Source organism: Sander lucioperca, chromosome 22, assembly GCF_008315115.2.
Source record: "Sander lucioperca isolate FBNREF2018 chromosome 22, SLUC_FBN_1.2, whole genome shotgun sequence".
Taxonomy (NCBI): domain Eukaryota; kingdom Metazoa; phylum Chordata; class Actinopteri; order Perciformes; family Percidae; genus Sander; species Sander lucioperca.
In genome coordinates, this window is record NC_050194.1 from 1,772,138 (window position 1) to 1,798,450 (window position 26,313).

At 40.1% G+C, this 26,313-nt stretch overlaps 1 protein-coding gene across 5 annotated transcripts in view; it reads left to right on the top strand.

Moving 5' to 3' along the window:
* LOC116055648 (RNA binding protein fox-1 homolog 3-like) overlaps positions 1 to 26,313 on the top strand; it is a 651,886-nt gene that overhangs the window by 315,183 nt on the left and 310,390 nt on the right. For all 5 annotated transcript variants that reach the window (XM_035997778.1, XM_035997775.1, XM_035997779.1 and 2 more), the window contains exon 3: positions 11,445 to 11,566. In XM_035997778.1, coding sequence (XP_035853671.1) covers positions 11,445 to 11,566 — 122 coding nt within the window. The remainder of the gene's footprint in view (positions 1 to 11,444; positions 11,567 to 26,313) is intronic.

Sequence of the window (26,313 nt, forward strand, 5' to 3'; positions counted from 1 at the left end):
CTAAATTAAATAGATTTTTATTGATAAATAATCATGTTCACAATAAATATAGACCCTCCTGGGCTGGCTACCTGCACACACCAAGGCGGTTGCTATGGAACACAGCGCAGGTTACAATAAGCCCAGTTCAGACTGATGATTCTCGATGAGACAAGTTGAAACTTACAACGACTTGCAATGCGCCGGTCCGCAATGTACCAATGGTACGAGACAAGACAAGACGGTGTATCGTCTCCATAGCAATGACTCTCTGTACTTCCCTTCTAACTCTTGACTTTTTCAGGCGTTTTTGGAGCTGGACATAATTTGTAGCGTCTTAAAATATGAATGAGGATAGAGATAGTAAGAAAACGTTTTATTTCTCTGATTCACTGCTTTGTTCTAACATTGCTCCCTCTCTTCAGTCACTTTCTATCTCACTCAACCACATAGCCTACCGTGCTCGTTGAGCCTCCATCTATCTCTGCCATTTCAACAAGTTGACAGTTTGTAACATTCAAATAAAATGTATTATGGATCATTTCTATAGTTTGTAGCTGACTTTACCAGCTGACTTCGCTATTGGCTGTTGAAACAGGTGACGTCCCTTATGTTCTAAAACCAGCCACTGGCGAATTGACAAGCTGAGTAGCAGGCAACGCCATCAGCTGGCTTGAGTCGAGCTAAGACAGGTCAGTTAAGACCGCTGCAACTTTTACCTGCAATCTTCCTTTCGTTGCAAGTCTTTGGTCTGAACTGGGCTTTAGCCTACACTAGCAGCTAGCACAGGCTGTTTATTTTGCTTAATGCTGAAGAAAGGCACACAATAACACAAACAAACAAACTGATTGAGACAGAAATAGACCAGCAACTTAGCAATCGAGGCAGCGGTAGAACAGCAACTTTGTTTTCTACAAGGCAAAATTACTGTTTTGCCAATGGAGTCTGGTGGCTTTGAAGAGAGCATAAATAAAGGCTTCAGTTTCTAACCCGTTCTCCCTCCCAACTCGTACAATACTGCCGCTTGGTCAGTGGCTCTCAGCGTCGGATACCCTTTAGCGTCTGTATGGAAAGCTTGACCGTGGCGCTGTGAGATGACGTAGTATTAAGAGCGACAACGGTAGCAAGTAGTATGAGAGACTTAAAATCTGCATAAGGAGGTTGGTTGGCGTGGTGGATTGGTCAAACAACACAGGACTTGTCTTTCACCCAAGAGACCGCGGTTCATGTCCCGGTCGTGTCCTGTTTTTGTCCCACCTGTCACTGAAATGTACATTTTATAACCCCACCCACAATCAACAAAAAGTGAGGCCAATAGTCCCAACCCAGTGTCAAAAGGTGACGGCAAGAGTCACGACCAAGAGTGTCTAAATATGACACCAAAGGGCTAGACGTGAATCTTAAGAGTGTCTAATAGTGACGCCAAGAGTCCCGACCCAGAGCATCAAAAAGTGATGCCAACAGTCACGCCCCATAGCGTCAAAAAGTCACACCAAGAGTCCCGCCCCAGAGCGTCAAAAAGTGACGCCAAGAGTCCCGGCCAAGCACGTCTAAATATGACGCTAAAGCAGACTTTTTGCATCAATAACAAACACCAAAGGCACCTGGGATGGGAGTGAGAATGTGTGAGTGCCAACGTGTTGCAGTTTCCTGACCAAAAGGGCTGTCTGACGGCAAGGTAATACGGTGAAAATATTCTAAATATAGCATATACTTAATGGGATACTTCTTACTACTTGAACGCCTTCCCTTTGTGGCACCAGCTATCAGTTTGTTAGTCTTACGTTTTTTCAGACAAGGAGTGATACTTATTGTGTAAAGGAATTAGAGGTCATAGACGTTGTATATGGTTGATATATCACTGCTATGAACAATCAGGTTGCTTGATTTGAGCTGCCCATTTTATAAATGTACATAACCTATATGGAATCTACAGGTTGAAATGAATTTGGCACTTATTGTGCCTGCATCCACCTACGCTGAGCCATGCATCTTTTTTCTTACACCACCACCTTCATTCAGCAATCGCCCCAGTATTTTGATGTCGGAGCATTTTGTTGTCGAAGGATAGAGATAACACTTCATGCCTCAAGTGTCATACACCTGTTCGGCCTCTTTGGTGCTGCAGTATCTCCATATTGCTTTAAAATCTAACATAACTATGTAAGTTACACTCCTCATTCCCATGTTGTTCCTGTGACTTTGTCCATCTCCAGTAAGTTTCTGTGTAGGTCAGCCTGTGTCCCTCTCTTCCCTTCCCTGGCTCCCCGTCCCTCGCCTGGAAGAGTGTGTACATTTACATTTGTGTCTAAACTTGTGCAATTCTTTATATCTCAAATCTGGCATCTCCATCACAAGCAAGAGCCTTGAGGTTCAAGGTTGTTGCAGGGGCTCAAAGCTCTACTGGTTGGGCAGCTTAGCTGGTTGAACTGACAGAAGCAAGCAGACCCACCTAACCAGCTGTCCCGGTTAGAGAGCCAAAGGAGAGGTGAAGGTGGACAGAGGAAGCTAGAGAAGAAGGGAGGGATAGTGGAAAAGTGAAGGGAAGAAATGAAAGGATGGAATAAGGCAGGAAGCGAGTCAGAGCTAACAAAATAAACAAAAATGCTAATGAAAGCTAAGGAGGGGATTAATTGAAAAAATATGTTAGTGGAAAGATGGATGAGTTATCAGAAGAAAGAAGAGAGAAAACAAATGTTACAAATGCAAGGAATGCTGAGCAAAACGGGGAGAAGTGAGGAGAAGAGGAAAGGGGGATAAGACAAAAGATAAAAAGACAGGAGGAGTTTGGTAAGACATATGGAGGCGTTAGGAAAGATGAAAAAGAGTGATTCTTAAGATTAGCAAGTATGAACAATATAGAGTAAAGGACATATAACGAGGTGCAGAAGAGGAGAAGAAAGAAAGCACGAAGGAAGGAAGAAGTTGTGGATAAAAATTGAAGGTAGGGTTGTGGAGCAGACAGAAATAATGGCAAGAGAAAATAGAGGAGGAATGATTGAGCGGAAAGAATATACTAGAAAAGGAGGAAGAGAATGAAAGGAAGGTAGAGGTGAAGATGATGTTGGTAGGATTGCAAAGGCAGAACAGTGGCAGGAGAAAAATAAGAGGGTTAGAAAAAAGCAGCAGTTACAAAGCAAAGAGTCAAGTGAACTGGAGACCTGAAGGTAAACTGTAGCAAAGTAAATCAAGGATGTGAAATGATATTGAGGCCAGGTATTGTTTGAAAAATTCTTCACACACTCACATACTCGCACACTGGATCTCATGTGGTCTTGTCTGTAGGGGAATCAGCAGCAGTCCCAGGTAGCTGTTACTATGTTTTAACATGTGGCCTGGAGCCAGTGTATCGACAGGTAGAGGTAGAGGTGGGACAGGAGCATACTTACACACATACCATGCTGTACTGTGGATATCACTAGTTAAAGGTTAATTTCACTATTCACTAAGAATTAGACAGAGCTACTTATTTTAAGTGGATAGGTACTAGTCATCTGCTTTCTAGTCACTAGTGATAATACCAGACGCAACAGCGCACCTGGTATTATCGTTATTAGTGTTATGATAAACTTGCTACACAATTTGAGTTGCAACGGATTGCCACTGACTTCAGACGCCATACTCTAAGTTGGGGTTTTATTGTGAAGGGTGTAATGTAATAGGGTGTAAAATGTAATAATGTTTATAGGTTTTTACTAAGGGAGTTAATAAAAGTCTGGGAGCCGTCTTGGTTCAAGCTAGCTAAGATTGCGGAGCCTCTGTGTTTTTATCCAAAAGTTTGCACGCATTAGCTCAGAGAGCTACCTTGGCTTGTTTACTTTAGATTCCTTCCTTTGAGACTGTTTATATCCATACAACATGTATATGACGTTTCGCACGTGCGCATGCAAACGTACAACAGCGTGCTGCGTGTAACACTATTGTGCATGCATGCGGCTTTCTTATGTTGTCTTTACATGCTCGATGTCCCGGCGCTGTCCGCCCCGTGCTAAGAATTGCATGCGAGTAAATATTGGCGTGCAAATCATTTTTTTTATGCACCATCCATTGTTTCAATGCGCTCTACGGCCATTATGCAAATGTATCAATACAGCTGTGGAGAAGTGTACCAACGTTGATCGGACCCATTCCTGGCGAATAAAGGGGGGTGTTTTTGTGAAAAGCAACACCAAAAACCCATCTATGAGGTTTCTAAATGTTATTCTACAGGAGTAAAACATAGCAAAAACAATGACAGAAGAATTTAAAAAATGTAATCATAATGTTCGCGGTTCTACTGTTAAGAAGCCCAAGTTAGTGATCTCACTTTTACTCTTTGAGGCAAGAGGAATTGTTTGCATAGGTTTAAGTGGGCTGTAGTGCTTCTTATGTTAATTATGCATTACATGCATAATATCATACCTACTATACATAAACATGTATGCACACAGGCTTCCACTGTGCTTCAACAAGCAATAATAACTTCTTTCACTTTTTTATCAGTGCAGCACTATGCTAAATAAACATACAGTCAGGCCTGCTTATGTGTGTGCCAAGTAAGAGCTGCTTTCTTAGGTTGCCGTTCACAGCGTGTGGGTGTGCACGTGCGTGTGTTAATACTGGAGGGAAGGTTAGTGAGTATAATTGAATCATATTACTTCCTCCACATGGCTTGTCAGGCCCTTTTTATGACTTGGAGTTAATCCATAAGGATGCTTAACATTGATTTAGCCATGCATTGATAAGTTACGCCAGGATGCAGAATGGCAAAAAGCTCTCTGAACATTAATATCGCAAAACAAACAACTCTTTGTCAACCACTGCAAAGTTGCTGCTGTCACGGAGCACAGTGGACCCAAAAGCATGACTCAGAGCAGAGGGTAAAAGGTAATGGAGCTTTATTGTACAGAGTACAATCACAGGCGAAGGTAACAAAATCGTCAGGCAAAAGACGTGGTCAAAATACGGGCTAGAGATCTACAAGAACACTGGGAAGGTAACACGAGGGACAACACTGGAGAGTGAGACACACAAGGTACTACAACAACCTGGCAAATGACAAAGGAAACAAGATGAGTAGCTGTATATGCACTGGGACAGGGGACGATTACACACAGGTGACACACATTAGGGAAGGGAGGGTAATCACTAGTGACCTGAAACAGACAGTGAGTAACAACATTGAACAGGAAGTCAGGGAAACAAACAAAACATGAACTAAGAGCGGGAACTGGATGTGACAGCTGCTGTCTAATAAACGAATGAAAAAGAAATACAGCAGAAGCAATAACCCAACCCTGCCCAGTCTCTCTTCATCAAAGCTCTTTTTGTGAGATTGCATCACCTAACGCAAGGTAGATGTCTGTTTTCAGTCAAGCTTTGCACCATATAGTCTCTAAAGTATGTGTTGCCAGTGCTACCTAAACATCCCTGAATACGTAATAATGCCAGGTTTCCTATTGCATAGGTTTATATTAAACAATTTTACAAGGCTGTGGATACTGCAGAAATTGTGTAAATCTCTTCTGTAGTTAGCTAAGATGCTGTCCTAGACACATTATTCTCCAGATGACTATTACCAATAGGAAACCAAAGCAGCTCATCCATAGGCTTTTATTGGCCTTTAAGATTTTCATCAGCAGTTATTAGTAACAGTGCTGACCAATCCACTGCTTGGCTTGATGGGCTGTGAAGTCTTTATTTGCTCCTTTGGATTGCTTGATGAGGAGCGCAAGACGTTTCTGTTTCCGCTCAGTGTGTTGCTGTAGTAGAAACGGCTCTGGATGGACTGTACTTTTAATATTTTAGGCATTTAGCTGACAACATTATCCAAGGTGCTGCTCAACAGTGAGTGAGGCTGTAGAATGAGCTTTGGTCAGGACAACAACCTACTCATGAATGTCAGCAAGACTAAATATATGATTGTGGACTTTGGGAAGAAGCAGGGAAGGAACTATTAACTATTAACTAATAGTTTTAGGGAATATCAACAGGTCCTCAGGAGGAGAGGGTGGACAGCTTCAAGTACATTGGTGTCCACATGAGACATGCCATTGTTCATCATACCAACTGCTATAATTATTTATTAAATCATTTTACTGTATTTCTGTGTCCCAACCGGCAGCAGCAGATGGCCACCCACCAAGTGTCAGGGTCTGTCCGAGGTTTCTGCCTCTTTAAGCAAGGTTTTCCTCACCACTGTCACACTAAATGCTTGCTCTTGGGGGGACTTGGAGGTCTTTGTAAATTATAGATTGTGGTCTAGACCTACTCTGTAAAGTGTCATGAGATAACTACTCTTATAATTTGACATTATAAATAAAATTGAATTTAATTGAATAACCGAGGGTCTGAGCTGGGGCCTCCATCCAGAGGTGAGAAAGGCAAGGCGGAGATTGTTTCACCTCAGAGGTCTAAGGAAATGCCGTGTATCCCCTTAAATACTGAGCAATTTCCCCTTTTGCATCATTTAGAGCGCCCTGATGGGGAACATCAATGCCTGATAAGGAAACAGCACCAGACAGGACTGTAAGGCCCTGCAAAGAGGTTTGTTTGGCTGAACATATAATAGGTGGTGTCCCTTCCCTGCCTAAAGTATATTTACACCAGGCATTGCAAGAAAATGGCTAAGACTTTTTCTATGTACACAAAAGGCTTATTTCTCTCAAATATTGTTGACAAATCTGTCTAAATCTGTGTCAGTGAGCACTTCTCCTTTGCAGAGATAATCCATCCACCTCACAGGTGTGGCATATCAGGATGCTGATTAGACAGCAGGATTACTGCACAGGTGTGACTTAGGCTGGACACAATAAAAGGCCACTCTAAAATGTGCAGTTTTACTGTATTGGGGGTGGGGGGGAGGGGGGGGTCCTGGTACATTTACATATACATATCATATACAGCATATAAAAAACGTGAAAAACACTACCTTTACTACAGTGAAACTGCGGACTTACTGTTTTCCAGAAAGTAATGGAGGTGGAAGCAATGGGAACCCCACATTCATTAGTATTTAGAGATGATGCAGGTGCATGGCAAGAGACAACATCCAATGTGATGTTGATAGAAACTTGTGGCCTGATGGTGAAGGATTAGCCACAATTCTTTGTTACTATTACGTACCTTTAGTTTTGTAACTTTTTCTCCAGTAATTACATAAATTACTAGACAAAATTAAGTTAAGTTTTGACAAGTGCAATAACACCCGTGACTGACTGCCAGACATTTTTTTTTTCCTTTGTCTGAAAAACCGACCCACTGTTGAGTCACTACAACATAACAGATGTTGATATATGACATGGTAAAGATGAAGTTGGATGAAGTCACAAGGTATAAATACAATACTGATGAATGAGACATATTTAAAATTGTATAGCAACATTGAAAATTACATAAAAGTATGTAAATTATGGTGAAAATGAAAGTCACTTAATCTATTTATATATATATATATATATATATATATATATATATATATATATATATATATATATATATATATATATATATATGTTCAAGTCCCTATTAAGATATTTTAGGAATTATAATAAACTAATTAAACTTGTGCTTTTTTTCCTAAAATGTATTTAGTTTTTGTGGGTCAGTATTTGTCAATAGTCTTTTTTTATGAAATTGTGCTACATCAGGAAACATATTTGATTGTATAGGAGACACATTTACATAGTTTTAAGATGACAGAATGGTCTTTCCTCTTTGGTTGACTTTACGTTAGTGTATAAAGTTCTGTTAAACTGTGATGAGGTTCATGATATCAGTAGCTGAAAGGGTTCATACAGGGACAGCCCAAGCAGCCTATTATTCTTAATTAGCTCCACCTTTTCAGTCTTATTACCAATGGGTAGGCCTTTTTCCCAGCAGACAGGTTGACATTTGACAGTATGAAAAGCACATGCGTAAATGATTAAGTGAATGATGATTCCGTTTAACTGCTTCAGTTCAGGGTCCTGGTATTGTTCATGCTGGCTCACTGTCACACTGTCATGACTTACTGAGACACTTGAACAGAGCAATTGTTAACGTTCTTTTCCTAGTATGACAAGTCAAAATATCTTCTGTGAAAAAGGACTATTTGCACATAACGTCTTTCTGGCAGCACATTTGTATATATGCTATAAAAGGCCTCTATGTCTTGCTACGTTTTTATCCCTCTCCTTTCTTTCATGCTCTCTCTCCCTTTCTCTCTTTTGCTTACACACACACACACACACACACACACACACACACACACACACACACTCCCAGTGGATTACGTTTTGGTGCTCAGAGCCCCCCGGGAATGGAAAGTGATAAATACTGGGAAGTGAGCTACTGCTTTGAGAGAGAGTGGTTCTGAACACAGAAGGAGAGGAGGCGAGAACGAGCACTTCTGGCACTTCGGGGTTCCCCTTGTCACCAGACTGGTCAGTTCCTCATTTCACTTGTCTTCTTCTCTCGAGATTTCATTATTTCCTATGCTTTATCTTTTTGCTTTAGCTGTTAGCTTGATGACTCGTTGTGACTCTTGTCGTCTCTCAACCACACACACACACACACACACACACACACACACACACATAATTATCTTTCTGTCTGTCTTTGTTTGGTTTGGTTTACAATAGTTTTAAGTAGTCCATGTTATGCGAAAACATAAATTAGATTAAGTGCTTTTAAAAAATATTGTAAAGGTGTTGTAACTGTTTGAACTGGAGTTGTTAGACGTCACCCAAAACCAAAATATGTCTGATTTACTGTCAGCATAGCCTTGTATCTTTTTTAAGTCTAAAAAATGGTGGAATTTAATTTACATTGCAGTATTCTTTCAATGCAATAATGTTGACTTTATCATGTTTTGTTGCTAATTTCCGCAGTGTTGTTAAGGTCTACTACTGTGGTAGCATGGTAAAGCTTGCTAATCAACCTGCCATTTGACAGTATGAAAAGCACATGCGTAAATGATTAAGTGAATGATGATTCCGTTTAACTGCTTCAGTTCAGGGTCCTGGTATTGTTCATGCTGGCTCACTGTCACACTGTCATGACTTACTGAGACACTTGAACAGAGCAATTGTTAACGTTCTTTTCCTAGTATGACAAGTCAAAATATCTTCTGTGAAAAAGGACTATTTGCACATAACGTCTTTCTGGCAGCACATTTGTATATATGCTATAAAAGGCCTCTATGTCTTGCTACGTTTTTATCCCTCTCCTTTCTTTCATGCTCTCTCTCCCTTTCTCTCTTTTGCTTACACACACACACACACACACACACACACACACACACACACACACACACTCCCAGTGGATTACGTTTTGGTGCTCAGAGCCCCCCGGGAATGGAAAGTGATAAATACTGGGAAGTGAGCTACTGCTTTGAGAGAGAGTGGTTCTGAACACAGAAGGAGAGGAGGCGAGAAATTGGTCTGGAGTGGGAGTGTACTGGGCACATCCAAGTCTCTAAAGATGACAGAGGGTGTAAATGTGTGTATGTGAGTGTGTGTAAAAGAGAGGGTGAGAAAGAGAGACCTACTTTAGGACCCCAGGTCTCCAAACACATCCATATACCCAACCCATATTTTCTTTTCCTCCTGTCCTTCTATTCTTGCCATCAGCATCAGGTGAGCTAAGTGGGGTAGCAGCCTGAGCAGTAATCTCTCTCTCACTCTCTCTGTCTCTCTCTCTCTCACACACACACACACACACACACACACACACACACACACACACACACACACACACACACACACACACACACACACACACACACACACTAACAACCCATAGGGTGTTGACTGGGAGGCAAGCCTAGCAGACACACACTTGCCAAAGAACCAGGCCAGAACCAAGCCAACAGGCCATAACCGTGTGTGTGTGTATGTGTGTGTGTGTGTGTGTGTGTGTGTGTGTGTGTGTGTGTGTGTGTGCCAAACTACTTTGAGTATTGGAATGTAAGATAGGCCCATTATAAGTGGAGCCAGGAGAAACCAGCCAAATCCAGATCATGGCACAGAGGAAGAGATGGTGCAGTGAGGCAGAGTGTGATCTGGCTGAAGTATATTTCAGAAACCCCAGAGGAGAGCTTAATTTACCTGCTTTCCTTATTTAGATCTCATAATTTACTGCAATACACTGCAATCACGTTTAGTATTATGGGTTACACTGTATTTTACATCTGCAGACTGACATCCATCCATTCAGTCAGTGGCCTGTAGCTCATGGAGGATGCTCATCTCTCATGGTTGCCTAAATAAAGGCTGCACTTGCACTAAGGTGTTCCAAGTGGCTTATTTGAACTCTAAATGGTTTATTTCTCATTGAAACATTTATTCCTGCAGGTAATTTACTGTTTTAGTTGGTTCAGTCAGGAGAGAACCTTCTAATTGTATTTCATTGTATTTCATTTATTCCAAAGTAGCGTAATTGTGTTTAGTTTGTTAGAACTTAATATGTAATCCAAAATTATGTACGGTTATCAATGTCTTATTAGGTCTCTAAATAGGTAGCAGAGTCATCTTTTTATCATTTCTTTAATTCTTTTTCTTTTTATACCCTTCAAATAGCAGCTCTGACATCAACTGCAGGCCTCACTGCAGGCTAAACAGTTACACATGGCTCTGTGTGACACAAACAGTCTTGTGACCTACAAAGTTATAAAACATCTGATCCTGCCGTCTCTGACTGGCTGGTAAGCTTGTGGTTCCCTCATTTGTTGTATACTACAGCAGTGGGAAGTCCACATTTTTTTATTTATTTAATAAGGCAAAAGAGAAAGTACACTATTAACAGGGACTATATAATGATAATGATAGACTTAATTTTAGTAAAAGTAATTGGTTGTTTGTCTGATAAGTTAGGAAGTGTTGTGAAAGCAAACTGTTATAAGATTAGATGAGATCAAACTTTTGAGCAATAACATTTAAATTATTCAGTAAGAAAAAACATGTGTTGGTAAGCATTTAAATACATGAAAATGGCATGAAAATTGACAATAGTAAAAGTCCTGAATGTTGAAACAAATTATATAGCTTCAATTGAAATACATCTTCAATGTCTAACAAACACCATACCAAAGTAGGAAGAGAGGCCAACAAAAAGTGAAGAAGTGAAGGCAGCAGGTAGGATAGAGAGGAACAAAGGGGATTCTAAAGACGGAAACAAAGTGGAACAGTAAGCCACAGCGAGGGAGAGTTAAAGAGGGACCAAGTGACCAAAAGAAAGATAAAGAAAGAATAGGTAGAGAGAAAAGAAAATGAGAAGGAGGGAAGGAATTGAGTAAGGGGATGTACTGGTTGTGTGTGTGTGTGTGTGTGTGTGTGTGTGTGTGTGTGTGTGTGTGTGTGTGTGTGTGTGTGTGTGTATACACTGTCGTATACACATCTGTTTTATTAACAGCCTCTCACTGTTTGAAATATACAGTTTATACTGTATGTTTTATAATTTCCATTGACAATGTACAGTGGTAAAATGTGACTTGTGTTGTTTTTCAGAAACCAAGCCAGGAAGTGGTCTGTGCAAACCAGGAACCATTGCTCTGTTTGGTAACGTGGTGTACAGCGGACTGCTCAACGAGCACTTCTGGCACTTCGGGGTTCCCCTTGTCACCAGACTGGTCAGTTCCTCATTTCACTTGTCTTCTTCTCTCGAGATTTCATTATTTCCTATGCTTTATCTTTTTGCTTTAGCTGTTAGCTTGATGACTCGTTGTGACTCTTGTCGTCTCTCAACCACACACACACACACACACACACACACACACACACACATAATTATCTTTCTGTCTGTCTTTGTTTGGTTTGGTTTACAATAGTTTTAAGTAGTCCATGTTATGCGAAAACATAAATTAGATTAAGTGCTTTTAAAAAATATTGTAAAGGTGTTGTAACTGTTTGAACTGGAGTTGTTAGACGTCACCCAAAACCAAAATATGTCTGATTTACTGTCAGCATAGCCTTGTATCTTTTTTAAGTCTAAAAAATGGTGGAATTTAATTTACATTGCAGTATTCTTTCAATGCAATAATGTTGACTTTATCATGTTTTGTTGCTAATTTCCGCAGTGTTGTTAAGGTCTACTACTGTGGTAGCATGGTAAAGCTTGCTAATCAACCTGCCACATTTCTTTATTCTTTCACCCCAATTTAGTAGTCATACATTACATTAAAATATGTACATATAGTACATTACAATGTGCTAGCAGATTACCTCGCTAGCTGGCTAGGCTACCCCATTAGTCACGTGGTCCCTCAAGATGTTCTCGTATTGTTAATTGCTGATAAAATGTAATTGGTTTGCACCAACTAAAGTACTAGAGGCTAGATTTTGTTGTAGTAGGCTTGACATGTCTGAAATGTGCCTCTTTCACGGGGTGTTGAACAGTGTTATGCCGTTCTTCTGGGTTGTGGCTGGAGGTAAATGAGCGCTCGCATTGAAGGCTTTGTGTCTGTGTGTTCTTTACCTGCCCTATAAATAATGGATTGGGTTCTACCATTAACACAAACTAATGCAATATTAGTGGTTTTTCAATTAACTTTGAATTAGGCTGTAATCTCTTCCATGTCACTTGCTGATTGCATGGCTGTGTTTTATTGAACTGCTGATAAATGTTATAGTTGATAGATATCGATGTTGTCCTCCCGTCAGGATACAGCAGAGGATATTTGCTGGCTCAGTTTGATCACTCGCCCATGAGCCTGTGAGACATAAACACACCCAGATGTGTCTGCTTGCTTATTGCCTCTGATGAAATACAGCTGATTTTGGTTTGTGGGGAAATAATTGTTGTCTTTGCTTTTTTTTGTAGATATTTTAAATTCAAATAATGTGTCACTGTTTGGAAATTGGAAACCAGATGTACTGTCAAATATTGAAGAGTAGCTTTCAGATGGTGTACTGGGAAATGTACAATATTTATTTTCAACATGGTGAATATTTAAACTGAGTATACCTATACAGCTGATATAATCAAAAGTTATTGTAAGCTACCTTGACCATGTTTTATTTACAGTGATGCTGTATGACACACACACACACACACACACACACACACACACACACACACATACATACACACAGCTATTTTACATGATTCAGAGCATTGGAGTGTCATGGAGTTGGAGCTCTATAACAAAGATACCGGAGTTAACAGCTGGTGTATCCAAAGAGTAAGGTTATAATGTGCTGGCATTAGCTTTTGACAAACTTGTTTGTTTTAACCTGTTATTGATAATGATGATGATGATATTATTATCATAAAGAGTGATCTATTGTGACCTTGGCCCTCTTAGCTACCGGAGGACACCAAACACATGCTAAGTCCGTGGAACTTTGCATACACAAAATCCTCCCATGATTGTGGTAGACAATGTTGGAATTTGGGAGGAGCGGGCTCCATGATAAGTAATTACCAAATATATTTTAGCAATATTAATTAAGGTATGAATATTGATGTATACAAATATTAATATATATATATTAATATTTTAATATAATTTAAATATAATTACTATAATGTATCTATCGATCTAGCTATATATATATATATATATAGATAGATAGATCGATAGATACATTCTCAAACAAGGGATACTCACTTAAAAATGCAGATATCTACTGGCTATCTCATATTTATAAGGTGAACAGTGTGTTGAATGTGATGTGGGCGAGGGAGGGAGGGAGGGGGAGGAAAGAGAGATAGATCAAGATGGCGACCTGACCACGTGAGTGGCCACACGAGAGTTTACGATGGCAGGCGAGACCACTCAAGTTGAGAATCTTTGGGTGAAGCATATCGCTTATATAGCGGACATGAAGTACACAATGGTGGACATCTGGCCAAGATGGCGTGAAGCTAAAACCCTATTCGCACGAGACTAGCATTTCCAGGAGACCTCATGTGATTAAGAAATTACCCCCCACATCTGTGTTTTGTGCGGCCCATTCACACTGGATTTAAAGTGACTGTATGTAACTTTTAAATGTTTCTGAAACTTTTAAAAGTTAAATGTTTCTGTGTAATGTTCCATCTGATGATCATAAATGACCTGTAACAGCAAACGAGACGAATAGCGTAAAGAATGCTAGTTTTATATAGTTTTTATTAATGCTTCTGTCTGGGTCTGATTTTTCCCGCAAAGTCATAAAATGATTTACGGCAGGTAGACGGCGCCACAGAGCACACATTCTGACGGGTCACAGATTTCACTGTAACACCAGAAAAGCCTGTGTTAGTGTATCCAGCTCGGTAAAAGGTAGCAGGAGATGTCTTTATATAGTCCTAATTGTATTTTAATGTGATTTTAGAAGTTATCTGCTGTAGTTATGACCAAGGTTATTATAGTTCTGCATTTTTCATTAGTTTTTATTTTTATTTCGTTTTGACTTTTGTTTTCAAATTCAGTTTAGTTTTAATTAGTTTGTAAAGCAGGTTTGCTAGTTTAGTTTAGTTTTAATTTTTTTAGTTTTTTAGTTAGTTTTAGTCTTTTTTTGTAATAAGGGTTATTTGTCAGGGGCAAGATTCAAAAAGGTCAGAAAAAGTATTGTGTAATAATAACTCAACAAAAACATCATACAATTTTAGAAATATGTATTCACAATGTATTTAACAATAACACCAGTACATAAAATGTACATATGAAGAGCACAAATATGTAAACAGTCTACACAAGACACTGCAGTAAGAGCAAATTGTGTAAGGGACGTGTTCCAGGAAAAAACCTAAATAGCCAAGAGACTAAAGAAGACATACATGAACAGGTGTTTTCAACTTCGGTCGCCAGTGAAAGCCCTCCTGTAGTGTTCTCTGTCATGCTGTTGTCTCCGTCATGCTGCCTGGCCCTGTACCCATACATCCATGCCCTGTACCTATACATCCACGCCCTGTACCCATACATCCATGCCCTGTACCTATACATCCACAGGTCTATGGTCGGAAATGTCAACTCTGAAAGATCTACCGTTATTTGCTCCATGAAAGACATTGAAAAAGACGAAAACTAAGGACATTTACTCTATAATTAGGGCCCGAGTGCCGACAGCGGCAAAGGCCCTATTGAAACTGAAGCAACTCTTCCTTCTTTGTTTTTCGCCAAATGACGCCTTTTTGAGGGGCTTAACATACTCAAAAACTCACCAAAATTGACCGTCACATCAAGCCTGGTGAGAATTTACGTATTTTAAGGGTTTCGGGAATAGGCGCAGAAAAATGGCTCGCTAGCGCCCCCTACAATACTGCAGTACGTTTAACGTAGACTAACGAAATGTGGTATGCATATGTAGCATATCAAGACGTACAAAAAAGCTCATTGGAGCCATACCCTTAACGCAACAGGAAGTCCGCCATTTTGAATTGAAAGTTCGAAATTAGTGTGATTTTGGTCATTTCCACGTCGTACATTAAAATCCACCGCTGCCTGTTCAGATTAGATTAGATTACATTAGATTAGATTCCACTTTATTCTCATTGTGCAGCGTACAAATACAAAGACAACTGAAATGCAGTTTGTGCCCAACCAGAAGTGCAAAAAGAGCAGAAAAGTGCAATGTGATATTCAAGTATAGACAGGACAAGAGATATGGTGCAGTATAGTTGGTAGTGTACAGTTGGTTTACAGATGGTGGTTTAGAGTTAAATAAATTCAGCATAAATATGTGTAGTGTATTAGTAGTTACCTTTTAAGAGCAGAATAAATATGGCTATGTAATGAACAATGTTCATGAACAACATTTTCAGATCTGTGCAATTTAGCAGTAACGTTATAATAGTAGTAAGAATAATATGTAGTGCAGTGCAGTGTATTAACAGAGTATATCATAAGAAAAACAGAGTAAATATGGATAGTATTATTAACCATATAGACAGATATGTACAGTATGTACAGCTATGTGCAGTGTGTTAACAGTACCATTGTAGTGCAGAAACAGTAACATTATAAGAGTAGTAAGAACTAGAAAATTCTGCAAGAAATTTTGACAGTGTGCCTACTAGTTGGTGCACATCCGAATAACACTGGCTAACAGTAAATCTGCTGTTTGACATGTCCTGAAAATAGAGGACAACACAGCCTACAGTAAAGAGTCTCTATAAGAGGAGGAGTTTGTGTTTGGTTATTCTGAATTTTCGAGAAACTCTATTCAAACTTCAAAATGTTAGGGTAGTATTCAACTTTCAAATCACATTAATACTTTTTGAAATATTCAACCTTCTTTGAGGCTTTTTAAAAGAACATGCCCTTTTTTAGACAGCTACTGTCCTCAAATGTCTTACACAATACACCATTCTTGCACAGGATGATCAGCAGGGTGTCATGATATCTGTCACAGTATTAAACATTAAGCGATAGGAGTTAGGGTTTTCGAGCTAGAAGCAGGACTATCTAAGGTGTGCTACAGTGTTGTCTCTGTGAAAACAGCTGTTGGTATTGAGGCCTGAAGTCAGTTAGGAGTCAGTCAGTTGGTCAGTTAGTCCATCATGACATCATGTTAGCTGACAAATAACACCTCTTCTTTCTTCATCTTCTCTCCTCCTTTCTTTCTCTTCTTGTCCTCGCCTTTTCTTCTCCTCCTCCTGTGGCAGTACGTGTTGCTAAAGTGATTTGACAATGGTTGAGTAAAGGCCATCGTCACCACAGGTATATAGTTAATATCATTAGAAACAGCTGATCTGAGCTACCTTTACTCTGCTGTTTGACATGTCCTGCAAAGAGAGGACAACACTGCCTACAGTAAAGAGCCTTTATGATAGGAGCCTAGGAGGTGTGTGTGTAAGAAGTTGTTGCTATGGTGATTTCCACAGTGAGGGAGTAGAGGAGGGAGGGGGAGACAGTATCTTCAATGGGTCAAACATGTCCATTTAATGATAATTATTCCTCTCAAGTTTGTTCTGTAATTCAACAAATATTATCATCACAAGAGAGATAAAAGTCAAAATGGAAAATCTGAAACAGTCTGAAAACTGGACAATACATAAACTGTGATTTGGTAGAAACCGTGCTTGATATCAGAATGCCCATTCAGCCCAATAAAGGCCAAAGTCTTGTCTTCGGTTTAAACTTTTAATTATTTTTCTACATTAAAGTATGGCGATACAGTATGGCCCCAAAGAGGGATCGTTTTGAGCTATGTTAAGCGAAGTCTATGGGAAATTTAGTGCCGTTTTTTGCCGATTTCATGAAAATATCTCTTAAGATTGTTCTGTAATTCAAAACCCGTGGGTCCAATCGACAAAAATATTATCATCACAAGAAAGATAAAGGTCTGGCGAATGCATTGATGTGGTTTTTATGTTTGTGGTGTCAAATATATGTGACACAGAGCAGGTAACAAACAGGGAACCGTCTGTGTCCTTCCAGATATTTTTTTCCATTGTTTCTATCGGCAGTTGGTATGAACAGAGCCAAAAGTTTAGGTCCGGTGGATTCCATTGTTACATGTCTGCGACCGGCACAAGATTTCCTACATTTTGACCAACCATGATGTATGAAGAGTGAAAAACTGTAGGTGAGAGAGCAATTTGTTTGGGGAAATTTCAGAGAATTGTACTGCAGCTCTCCCCTTTGTCCTCCCCTCTAGCTCTCAACATTCCATCCACATACACACACATTGTGATTTGGTAGAAGTAGTTCAGTAGGGTGAACGCCTCCCTGTGGTTGGGGTGAAAACAGTCTTTGATGATGCACGCCTTACGTAAGCATCGCTTGCCCTGGATGACCTCGATGGAGGGGAGTGAGAAACCGATGATACGTTGGGCAGTTTGCCCCACCCTCTGCAGTGCTTTCCGGTCATGGGCAGAGCAGTTGCCATACCAAACTGTGACACAGTTGGTGAGGATGCTCTCGATGGTGCAGCGGTAGAAGTTCACCAGGATCTGAGGAGACAGGTGGACCTTCTTGAGTCTCCTCAGAAAGAAGAGACGCTGGTGAGCCTTCTTGATCAGGGTAGACATGTTGAGGGTCCAAGAGAGGTCCTCAGAAACCCCCAGACACCCAGAAACTTAAAGCTGGTGACACGCCCCACCTCAGTCCCGTTGATGAGAATGGGTATGTGTGTGTGTGTGTGTGTGCCAGCTTTAGACTTCCTGAAGTCCACAATGAGCTCTTTGGTCTTCTTGGTGTTGAGAGCCAGGTTGTTGTCAGTGCACCACGATGATAGGTGCTGGACCTCCTCCCTGTAGCCCGTCTCATCGTTGTTGCGAGGGCCCGGCCAACGCTGCTTGCAGCTTTAATTTCATTTTTTTTAGTTAGTTTTGCAAACAGACATTACAGTTTTTGTTAGTTATCGTTTTTTGGAATGTCTCATTTTTATTTTTAATTCAGTTAATGACAATGTTTTTTCTAACCTAGCTTTCGTTATTTCGTTCTTTTGCATTAACAATTGTAACCTTGGTTATGATTGATACTAGGGCAGGTGTTATGGGTGAGTGAGGAATAGTGGACCCAAACGCAGAGAGAGAGAGGCAGGCAGGAGCAGCGAGCAAGATTTATTTCCTCAAAAATCAAAAAACCAAACAAGGAGTCCTGTGAGCTGTAGGCAAAAACTAATACCGGGAAAAAGGAGAGACTGACGAAGACGCACACACACTGACACGGGGGAATACAAAACTATCTGACAAGAGACAAAGGGAACACAGGGGTTAAATACAAGAGGTAATGAACAAATGAGGAACAGGTGACACAACAGGTGAAACACATCAGGGCGGGGCAGGACAATCAACCAAGGCAAAAAGTAAAACTAGACATGACAGGACAGAAAACAGACTATCAAAATAAAACCGGAAACAGAACAACAGACAGGAAACAAGAAACAACCTAAACACAGAGACTTGACACACAGAACACAGAATACAGGAATAACCAAAACATATACAAAAAAAACCAGGAGATAACTAGAACAGAAATCTACAGAAAATACAACCACAGGGAACATGAACAAATAACAATAAAGACAACAGAAATGAACAAACAGGTAACAGAAATAACCTAAAACCATAACAGCAGGGCCATCACAGGAAAGAAGGAAATTAAACGAAGAACAACTAAAAGCTAAACGGGAGAGTGGAAGAGTCACACTCGGTCGGGCTTTCAACAGATGGAGACAATCACGGGATTGTAAATGATTCAAAAACGTCCCCGAATTGGCCCTCAGGTATGTAATATGTCTATTTCATTCATAAAATAACTTTACAATGCGCAATATGGTTTTATATTAGTAGCCAACATTAAATTATGTCCCTCTTCCATTTAGCACCCCTTTTGATTTATTTTTAGTCCGTGTTTGTGTTGGCCTACTATTTTCTTTTCCCTTGTCCCCCTGTACTTGTGTAAAGCGTTCCTGTGTTTCATATAATGCACTATATTAATCTAAGTTAATATTACGTTGGTTGCTCTTAATGCTTTGGCTCGTGACAGTGACAGTGATAACGTTACCTGGTTTATCTCCCGATCGATCCAAAGTAGACTAAGTTACCGTATGCAACACTTGAAATGCAACGATGCATCGGTAACGTACTCTCTTATTGTAAATGAATGATTTTCTGTTCGAGCAACGTTAACTCGGTAATACAGCGGGTAATACAGCACTGTAAAAAAAAGACCTTTACGACAGTGGTAAAAACACTACAGCTTTTATCCAAAGGGGTCGCTAGAATCAACACAAACTGAAAGTTACATATAGACACTTTAACTTGAATTTACTGACATTTTCCCCCGCATATGATGTCAATGCTTTGTCAAAACTTTCATTTATAATTTCCACGCAGCCAATACAACCCCAAATCACAGAGATGCCGATTCGCATGGGACTACATTATCACTCAACCTCTGTGTTTGGTGAAATATGGTAGGTCATTTGCAGTTTTGACAAATTACAGACATGCCAGATTCACACAGGATTAAGATCACAGACGATCTCCGCAATTATTACAAATTACTAGAGTCTGATTACGTCTTTTTTTCTGTAACTTTACCGGGATATAGTTACCTTTTTTGGTATCCTAATTACATAACGCCATTCCATGTATTCCGTTACTCTACAAGCCTGATCACAAGCTATGATTGATTCACGGGGCAGGTGTATATACAGTATTCACACTCCTTGTGTCCGTTTGCTATCACTTTTAAAGAGTCAAAATAACTTATTTGTATCTTTTTCATATTAGCGGTGAGTGTAAACTATTTGTTCTGTTTATATTGTTGCGGCATGAAAATAACCATGTTTGAATCAAAGCTTCATACTGTTCCTACATTGTTAACTAAACATACCATATCAATTAGCATACATTCACGTTTGTACTACATGATCAGTTGCTTTGTTCTTTGTTCCCTGGGTTCGAACGCATTACCCTGGAAGCCAGGTCTCTCATAACGTGCATCTTCAGGATTAAATTTCTTACCAGTTGGCACTTGCAACCCCTTTGGTCCTCACTCGTGAGTCTTTTAGGATTGTGTCTTGACTCCATGCAGTATTTGAAATACAGGGGAAAGATATGAGTAACCCAGAAAGCCTCAAGTTTACTGTGTGTTGGCATTTTTATTGTTTTTAGGTGGATGGTGGTTAAAAAAACAAACATTATTTTTCTGTTTCTTTCTTTGTTTGGCTTAATATTCTCTGTATGAAATGGAATGTATTGATTGTATATTTTTGTCGGTAAGCAGGCACATTCATGTATGCGTGTGCCTGTGTACAGTACCCTCCCCCCCGCCTGGGTAGCTCACCTGGTAGAGCGCACGCCCATATATAGAGGTTCACGCCTCGATGCAGTGGCTGCAGGTTCGACTCTGACCTGCGGCCCTTTGCTGCATGTCATTCCCCCTCTCTCTCTCCTTTCATGTCTTCAGCTGTTCTATAAAAATAAAGGCCTAAAATAACCAAAAAAATAATCTATAAAAAAAGAAAAAAGAAACTCAAGTTGCATTAAGGAAAATGTAGAATCCTGTGTCTCAGCCTCTCGTGCTTAGATTTTGACTATTATTTGTATATATATTTATTGTATTTATTCATATTTTATATGTTTCTTGAGATCCCCAAACTTTACAGGAGTGAGGTGCTTAATCGCTAGAGGACTCTATAAAACTCCTCTAGTTGTACTGTATTGTAGGAGTCAGAAGCCTTTTTTCTCTTTTAAGCCACTGACGTATCCCTTTATCTAAGGACGCGTTACTAATGTGTTAATTGAGCTAATTTAAAATGAATAAAGACAGATTACGAGACAGACAGAGAGAGAGACTACAGCTGCACAGCACTCGCTCCACTGACTTTATTGTGCACCAAGAACTGATGATGAAGGCAACTGCCTTAACACGAGGAGGTATCTAAATATACTGTATGTGTGTGTGTGTGTGTGTGTGTGTGTGTGTGTGTGTGTGCGCGTGTGTGTGTGCGTGCATGCATGCGTGCGTCCCTGTGTGTGTGTGTGTGTGTGTGTGTGTGTGTGTGTGTGCATTTGTATTTATCTGAGCTTGACCCATGTCTGGCAGTTCCTAGTGGGCTAAGAAAAGAAACATTGGTGGTCTTTTTTGTTTTTCTTTTTTTTTTCGTCAAACTCTTTTCCCACTTAAGATATGTTGTGACTTTTCACCTTAAAGTAGTTTGAGAAAACTAAATTGGATAACTTAAGGTATGAGTCTGGTGATATATTTTTTTTTTTACTAAGTCCAGTGCCCATTTAAAATGTGTATGTTTGGAATGAGCCGATTGTTCGGCCTGTGGTATTGCTTCTTGTAGCATTCTCCAGAACCAAATTTAACCCCAAAATTACTTACAAAAGGACCCCAAAGCCCTTAATATGCAACCAGCCTGCTACTGACTTACAGTGTTCTTTTATTTCAGAGGAAAACATTGTGCTACTACATTTACCTGACAGAACGGGGCAGATTCAGAATTTAATCACAAAATACCACAATTAAAATGTGGCATAATCAGACATTAGTGTCATGGACTCATGGCGGTGCGCCATCCATCCGGCCCGTTATGAGAGCTAATCAGCAAAAAGCTGCGTTAATCAACCACCAGAACTGGACAGTACAGAGACAGACATTATTACAGTGGCCAACTGTGTTAGGAAATTACTGAACTTGTTTTAAAAAATGTTGGCCGAGGAGCCGTGGACTGCATGCATGGGAATGAATTACAATAGAAATATATTTGTATATATTTTGCCTTTTCTCTGATGGTAATTTGTTGCTAGTCACTTTTTATAAATAAAGTCGCTAAGAGTGTCTGAAAAGTTGCTAAGTCTAGAGAGAAAGTCGTCAGGTTGGCAACACTGTCCACAATGTTATTGCTGCATCGCTTCCTGATTTACCAAACTACAGAGCGGCCCGATGCTCAAATCACAGAATGTGTGTGCGTTAATCGCGTTTATCTGTGTTTTAAGCCCCCAACGTCTCCTTCCAGGCACCGCTGCCTGGAAGGCACTAGGATTAGGCAGTGGTTAGGGTTAAGGTTAGGGTTAGGTGCCTTGAAGTCAACGGTCGCAGCGCTGCCTGGAAGGAGACATTAGGGGCTTAAAACACCATTGAGTGTTAATCGCACGTCAAAAACATTGGTGGCGTTAAAAGGAATTAGCTTTAACTCGTTAATGTCATATTAATTTTGAGAGCCCTAATGAATATTTATTATTTTACTGACTTGTGTTTTCATTAAGAGGATTTCTAAACTATTACAGCAATTTATATCATCAGATGATGATTACATGAATACTTTCATTCATGGTGAATCTCTTGGATTTTAAAAATAAGGTTAAATAGCAGGAGATCAACCATATGTTGGAAATTATATGAAGTTGGTCAAATGAGTGAGTGAGGATAGCTACAAGTATTTACCTGCTAATATTTAACAGACAGTTTGTCTCCGCCTAGTCTCGCATTGCTAGACCTTCCTACACAGTGCTGTGGAGGAGGGTCTGGCTAGTCCACACAGCATTCCAGGATGGGAGAAAAGCGTGCTCTGGTTTATTGGCATTTCTTTAAACCAATCACAATCGTCTTGGGCGGCGCTAAGCACCGGGCGGAGCCACGGTGCCTCTGCTAAATAGTCTCAGGAAGGAACTTGTTTTGGTGGAACGTGTACGTTGAAAAGTAGTTTTAGTCGTACAACAGAAAACTCAGATTGGACAGATAGTCTAGCTAGCTGTCTGGATTTACCCTGCAGAGATCTGAGGAGCAGTTAACCATAGTCCTCACAAATCCACCAGAGGTTAGAACGCCAATGCAAAGGAAGAGGAAGGTGGCGGATATCTGGCCGTAAAGAGGGACATCTGGCGGAATTTTCGGCAGCACCGGAACAATCCTGGAAGTAGAACGTCGTGGATATAGACTAGTCTCACCTAAAAGTCATTGCTTACAGAACATAATCTCATCATGCCCTCCCTATTTTTCCTTGCCACCAGCTTAATTATCAGACATACATACAGTGTTCTTACTTACCTTTTCCTTGACAATTAGTCTCATCTGTCCATAACGAGCCTGGCATCATTTCTCCACTTTTCCTCCCTTTCATTAGCAGGCGGGAGGTATGTGTAGGGTTTACAGAGTGTTTGGGTGCTGCATAGAAGACTTACAGCAGCCTCTTTGGATTCGCTGCCGGAGCTGCTGCTCATCTTGTCTACCAGTTTAGCTATGCAAAGGCAACAAAACGCAGCGCTGCTCAGATCCCTTTAGTTAAAGGAATCCCCTCTTCTCCTGACCGTCATCTCAATGTGCATGGACAACTACTGGACTGGTTACAATGAAAATCACAATGAGAAATTGAGGTTGCTTCAAGAATTGTCATTTTTTAAGTGAGTGGACAGCACAAGTTGAATTTTGAACCTAGATAGACATATCAGAAGTATAGCATTATTATGATTGGTAAAGTTGATACCCTGATGGAGGAAATGGAAATTGCTTTTTGATTCTGTTTGTTTTAGAAAAAGCAAATTCTTCTTTGCCGTTAAATCTGTATACTGATTGGTTTGATTGGTTTCAGCTAATGCCTAAAAAATAACATACTGTATGTTTACATTTATGTGACAAAGCCCCTTAAACGCCCCTAGAAATTATGTCTGTTGTCCGTTAGGAGCAAATGGTTGAGTGGTGTTGGTATGGAGCATATTGTGCCAATAGGACACATATTTTGTCATTTAATTTAGAGGACTTGTTGAATTTAAACATACAATCATCCAAATATGAAGCACCAAAGCAAACCAGCATCATTATACCAATTTGTGGGGCAAGAATACAGTATATATATACATACATATATATAGTATTGGATTATTGTGTTCACACAGTCAATTGTCGTATGTGTGTGTGCGTGTGTCTCTGCATGTGTTTGGGACAAGAATATAGACTCATTATGAAATATACTTCCGAGAAGCGTTTTCCATCATCCTGAACATCATCTAAACCAGAGAATGCAACAGTTGCAGTTTAAACATATCGTTAGTGTTGTGAAACGCTTGCAGTTTGGTTAGGTGTAGGCACTAAAACTATGTGGTTAAGTTTAGGCGAATTAGTTAAGTTTAGAAAAAGATTGTGGTTTGGGTTAAAATCAATGCATCTGTTATATTACTACACTTAGGGTTATGTATGCGATGCAGAACATGACGTTTTTCCGTTTGTTCAGTTTGTTACGTAAAAGTTGTTGTTAAGTAAAAAAAAAAATAATACTCATTTTTATTTTCAAACAGGACATGAACCCCGGTCTCTTGGGTGAAAGTCCTGTGTTTGTTTGACCCATCCACCACCAAAAACCTTCCTCCTTATGCGGAATTGTGCGCTCTTATACTTTGTCACCTTACTTCCTGCTTTGCTTCCGTCATAATTACTACGTACACTAGAGGGCGCTGCCACTATAAACATAAATACGAGCCCTAATGGCTGCGTGAACTAGCAACTTATGTGGGCGTTTTTCAAGGGACGAGAGTCTCTTTAGGATAGATATAAACAGTACACACCAATGTAGTATCTTATGTCTCTGAGTGCTTAGAATGTCAATGTCAGCCAGTGTATTCTTTGTCATTTCATTCTTCTGATTGGTTAGTTTTTATGTGGCATGGCTCCTAAATTCCTGACACAGTCAGAATTTTGACACAGGCTGTGTTTGGACTCTCTGGATCATCTAGGACCAGTTTTTCCTGTCAAACTTATAGTGTACATATTCTTTGCATGGTCTTCTTCTGTTCATTGTGTGCCTTGAACAAACACTTTACCCCTTCCCTTCTTTTTCTTTGCCTCTGTCCCATACAGTAGCCAGTATTGTTCCCAGATATTCCCAAGCTAGAGGAAAAGAGAGACAAAGGGAATGCCACTATGTCCTTACTATCACACCTGTTATTAAGATACAACACATACTGGTACAAATGCACAATAAACCAGCTTTTTTTTCTCCCGAAGAGGGAAAAGTAAACAGTGGTGGAGCCAAAGCAGCCTGCTGAGTTTTTCCCGGTGAGAGATTGCTTGGTGTGCCTGGCAGCAGACAGCGAATCAATGCGAGGAACTCCGGTAGGAGGATTGAGATCAGGTGGAGTTAGTAACACTGCTCTCTGAAAACGTGATAGAGGGCTGCTGACAGCACAGACTGAGGCGGCTCATCCAGGAGAGTTTAACTATGTGTGTGTGCACACGTTGCTGCATTCCAAAAATCACACTGTGAAATTCCCAGCCCGTAGGTTGTAATTATAACCTTTCTGCATTCAACTGGATTGCCATTGTTGGTTCAGATTGTAATAATCAGTAAGATAAGAATAAAAGATGTTATGCCATGTGAGTATGCAGAGTTGTTGGCCATACTGTTAAGTTTGTTTTTAGAAAAGGTCACACATTCTTGAGATTTTCTTTGACATATTCACACTATTTATTTTATAATTTAGCAAACTAATATTTTTGTTTGTTTGGATCACCATCACAGCAGCTGTTCTTTCTGGGGTCCATATAATTCAATTTTCAATTCAATTTTATTTATAGTATCAAATCATAACAAGAGTTATCTCGAGACACTTTACAGATAGAGTAGGTCTAGACCACACTCTGTAGTTTACGAAGCCCCAACTATTACAGTGGTTGCCTCAAGAGCAAGCATTAGCAGTAGCTATTGCGACAGTGGCGAGGAAAAACTCCCTTTTTTGTTAGGAAGAAATCTCGGACAGACCCAGACTCTTGGTAGGCGGTGTCTGACGGCACCGGTTGGGGGAGTGGTGAATGGTGGCAATAATAGTCATAATAAAGATAGTGAAACAGTGACCACAATGGTAGTCGTAGTAGTTCATGTCATAGTAGGGTACAGCAGGGCGTTATGGGGTGTAGTGTGGCACAACAGCCTGGGTGGACGCGGTTGGATGCAGCAGGACGCAGTCGGACACTGCGGGGAATCGCAGAGCGTAGCA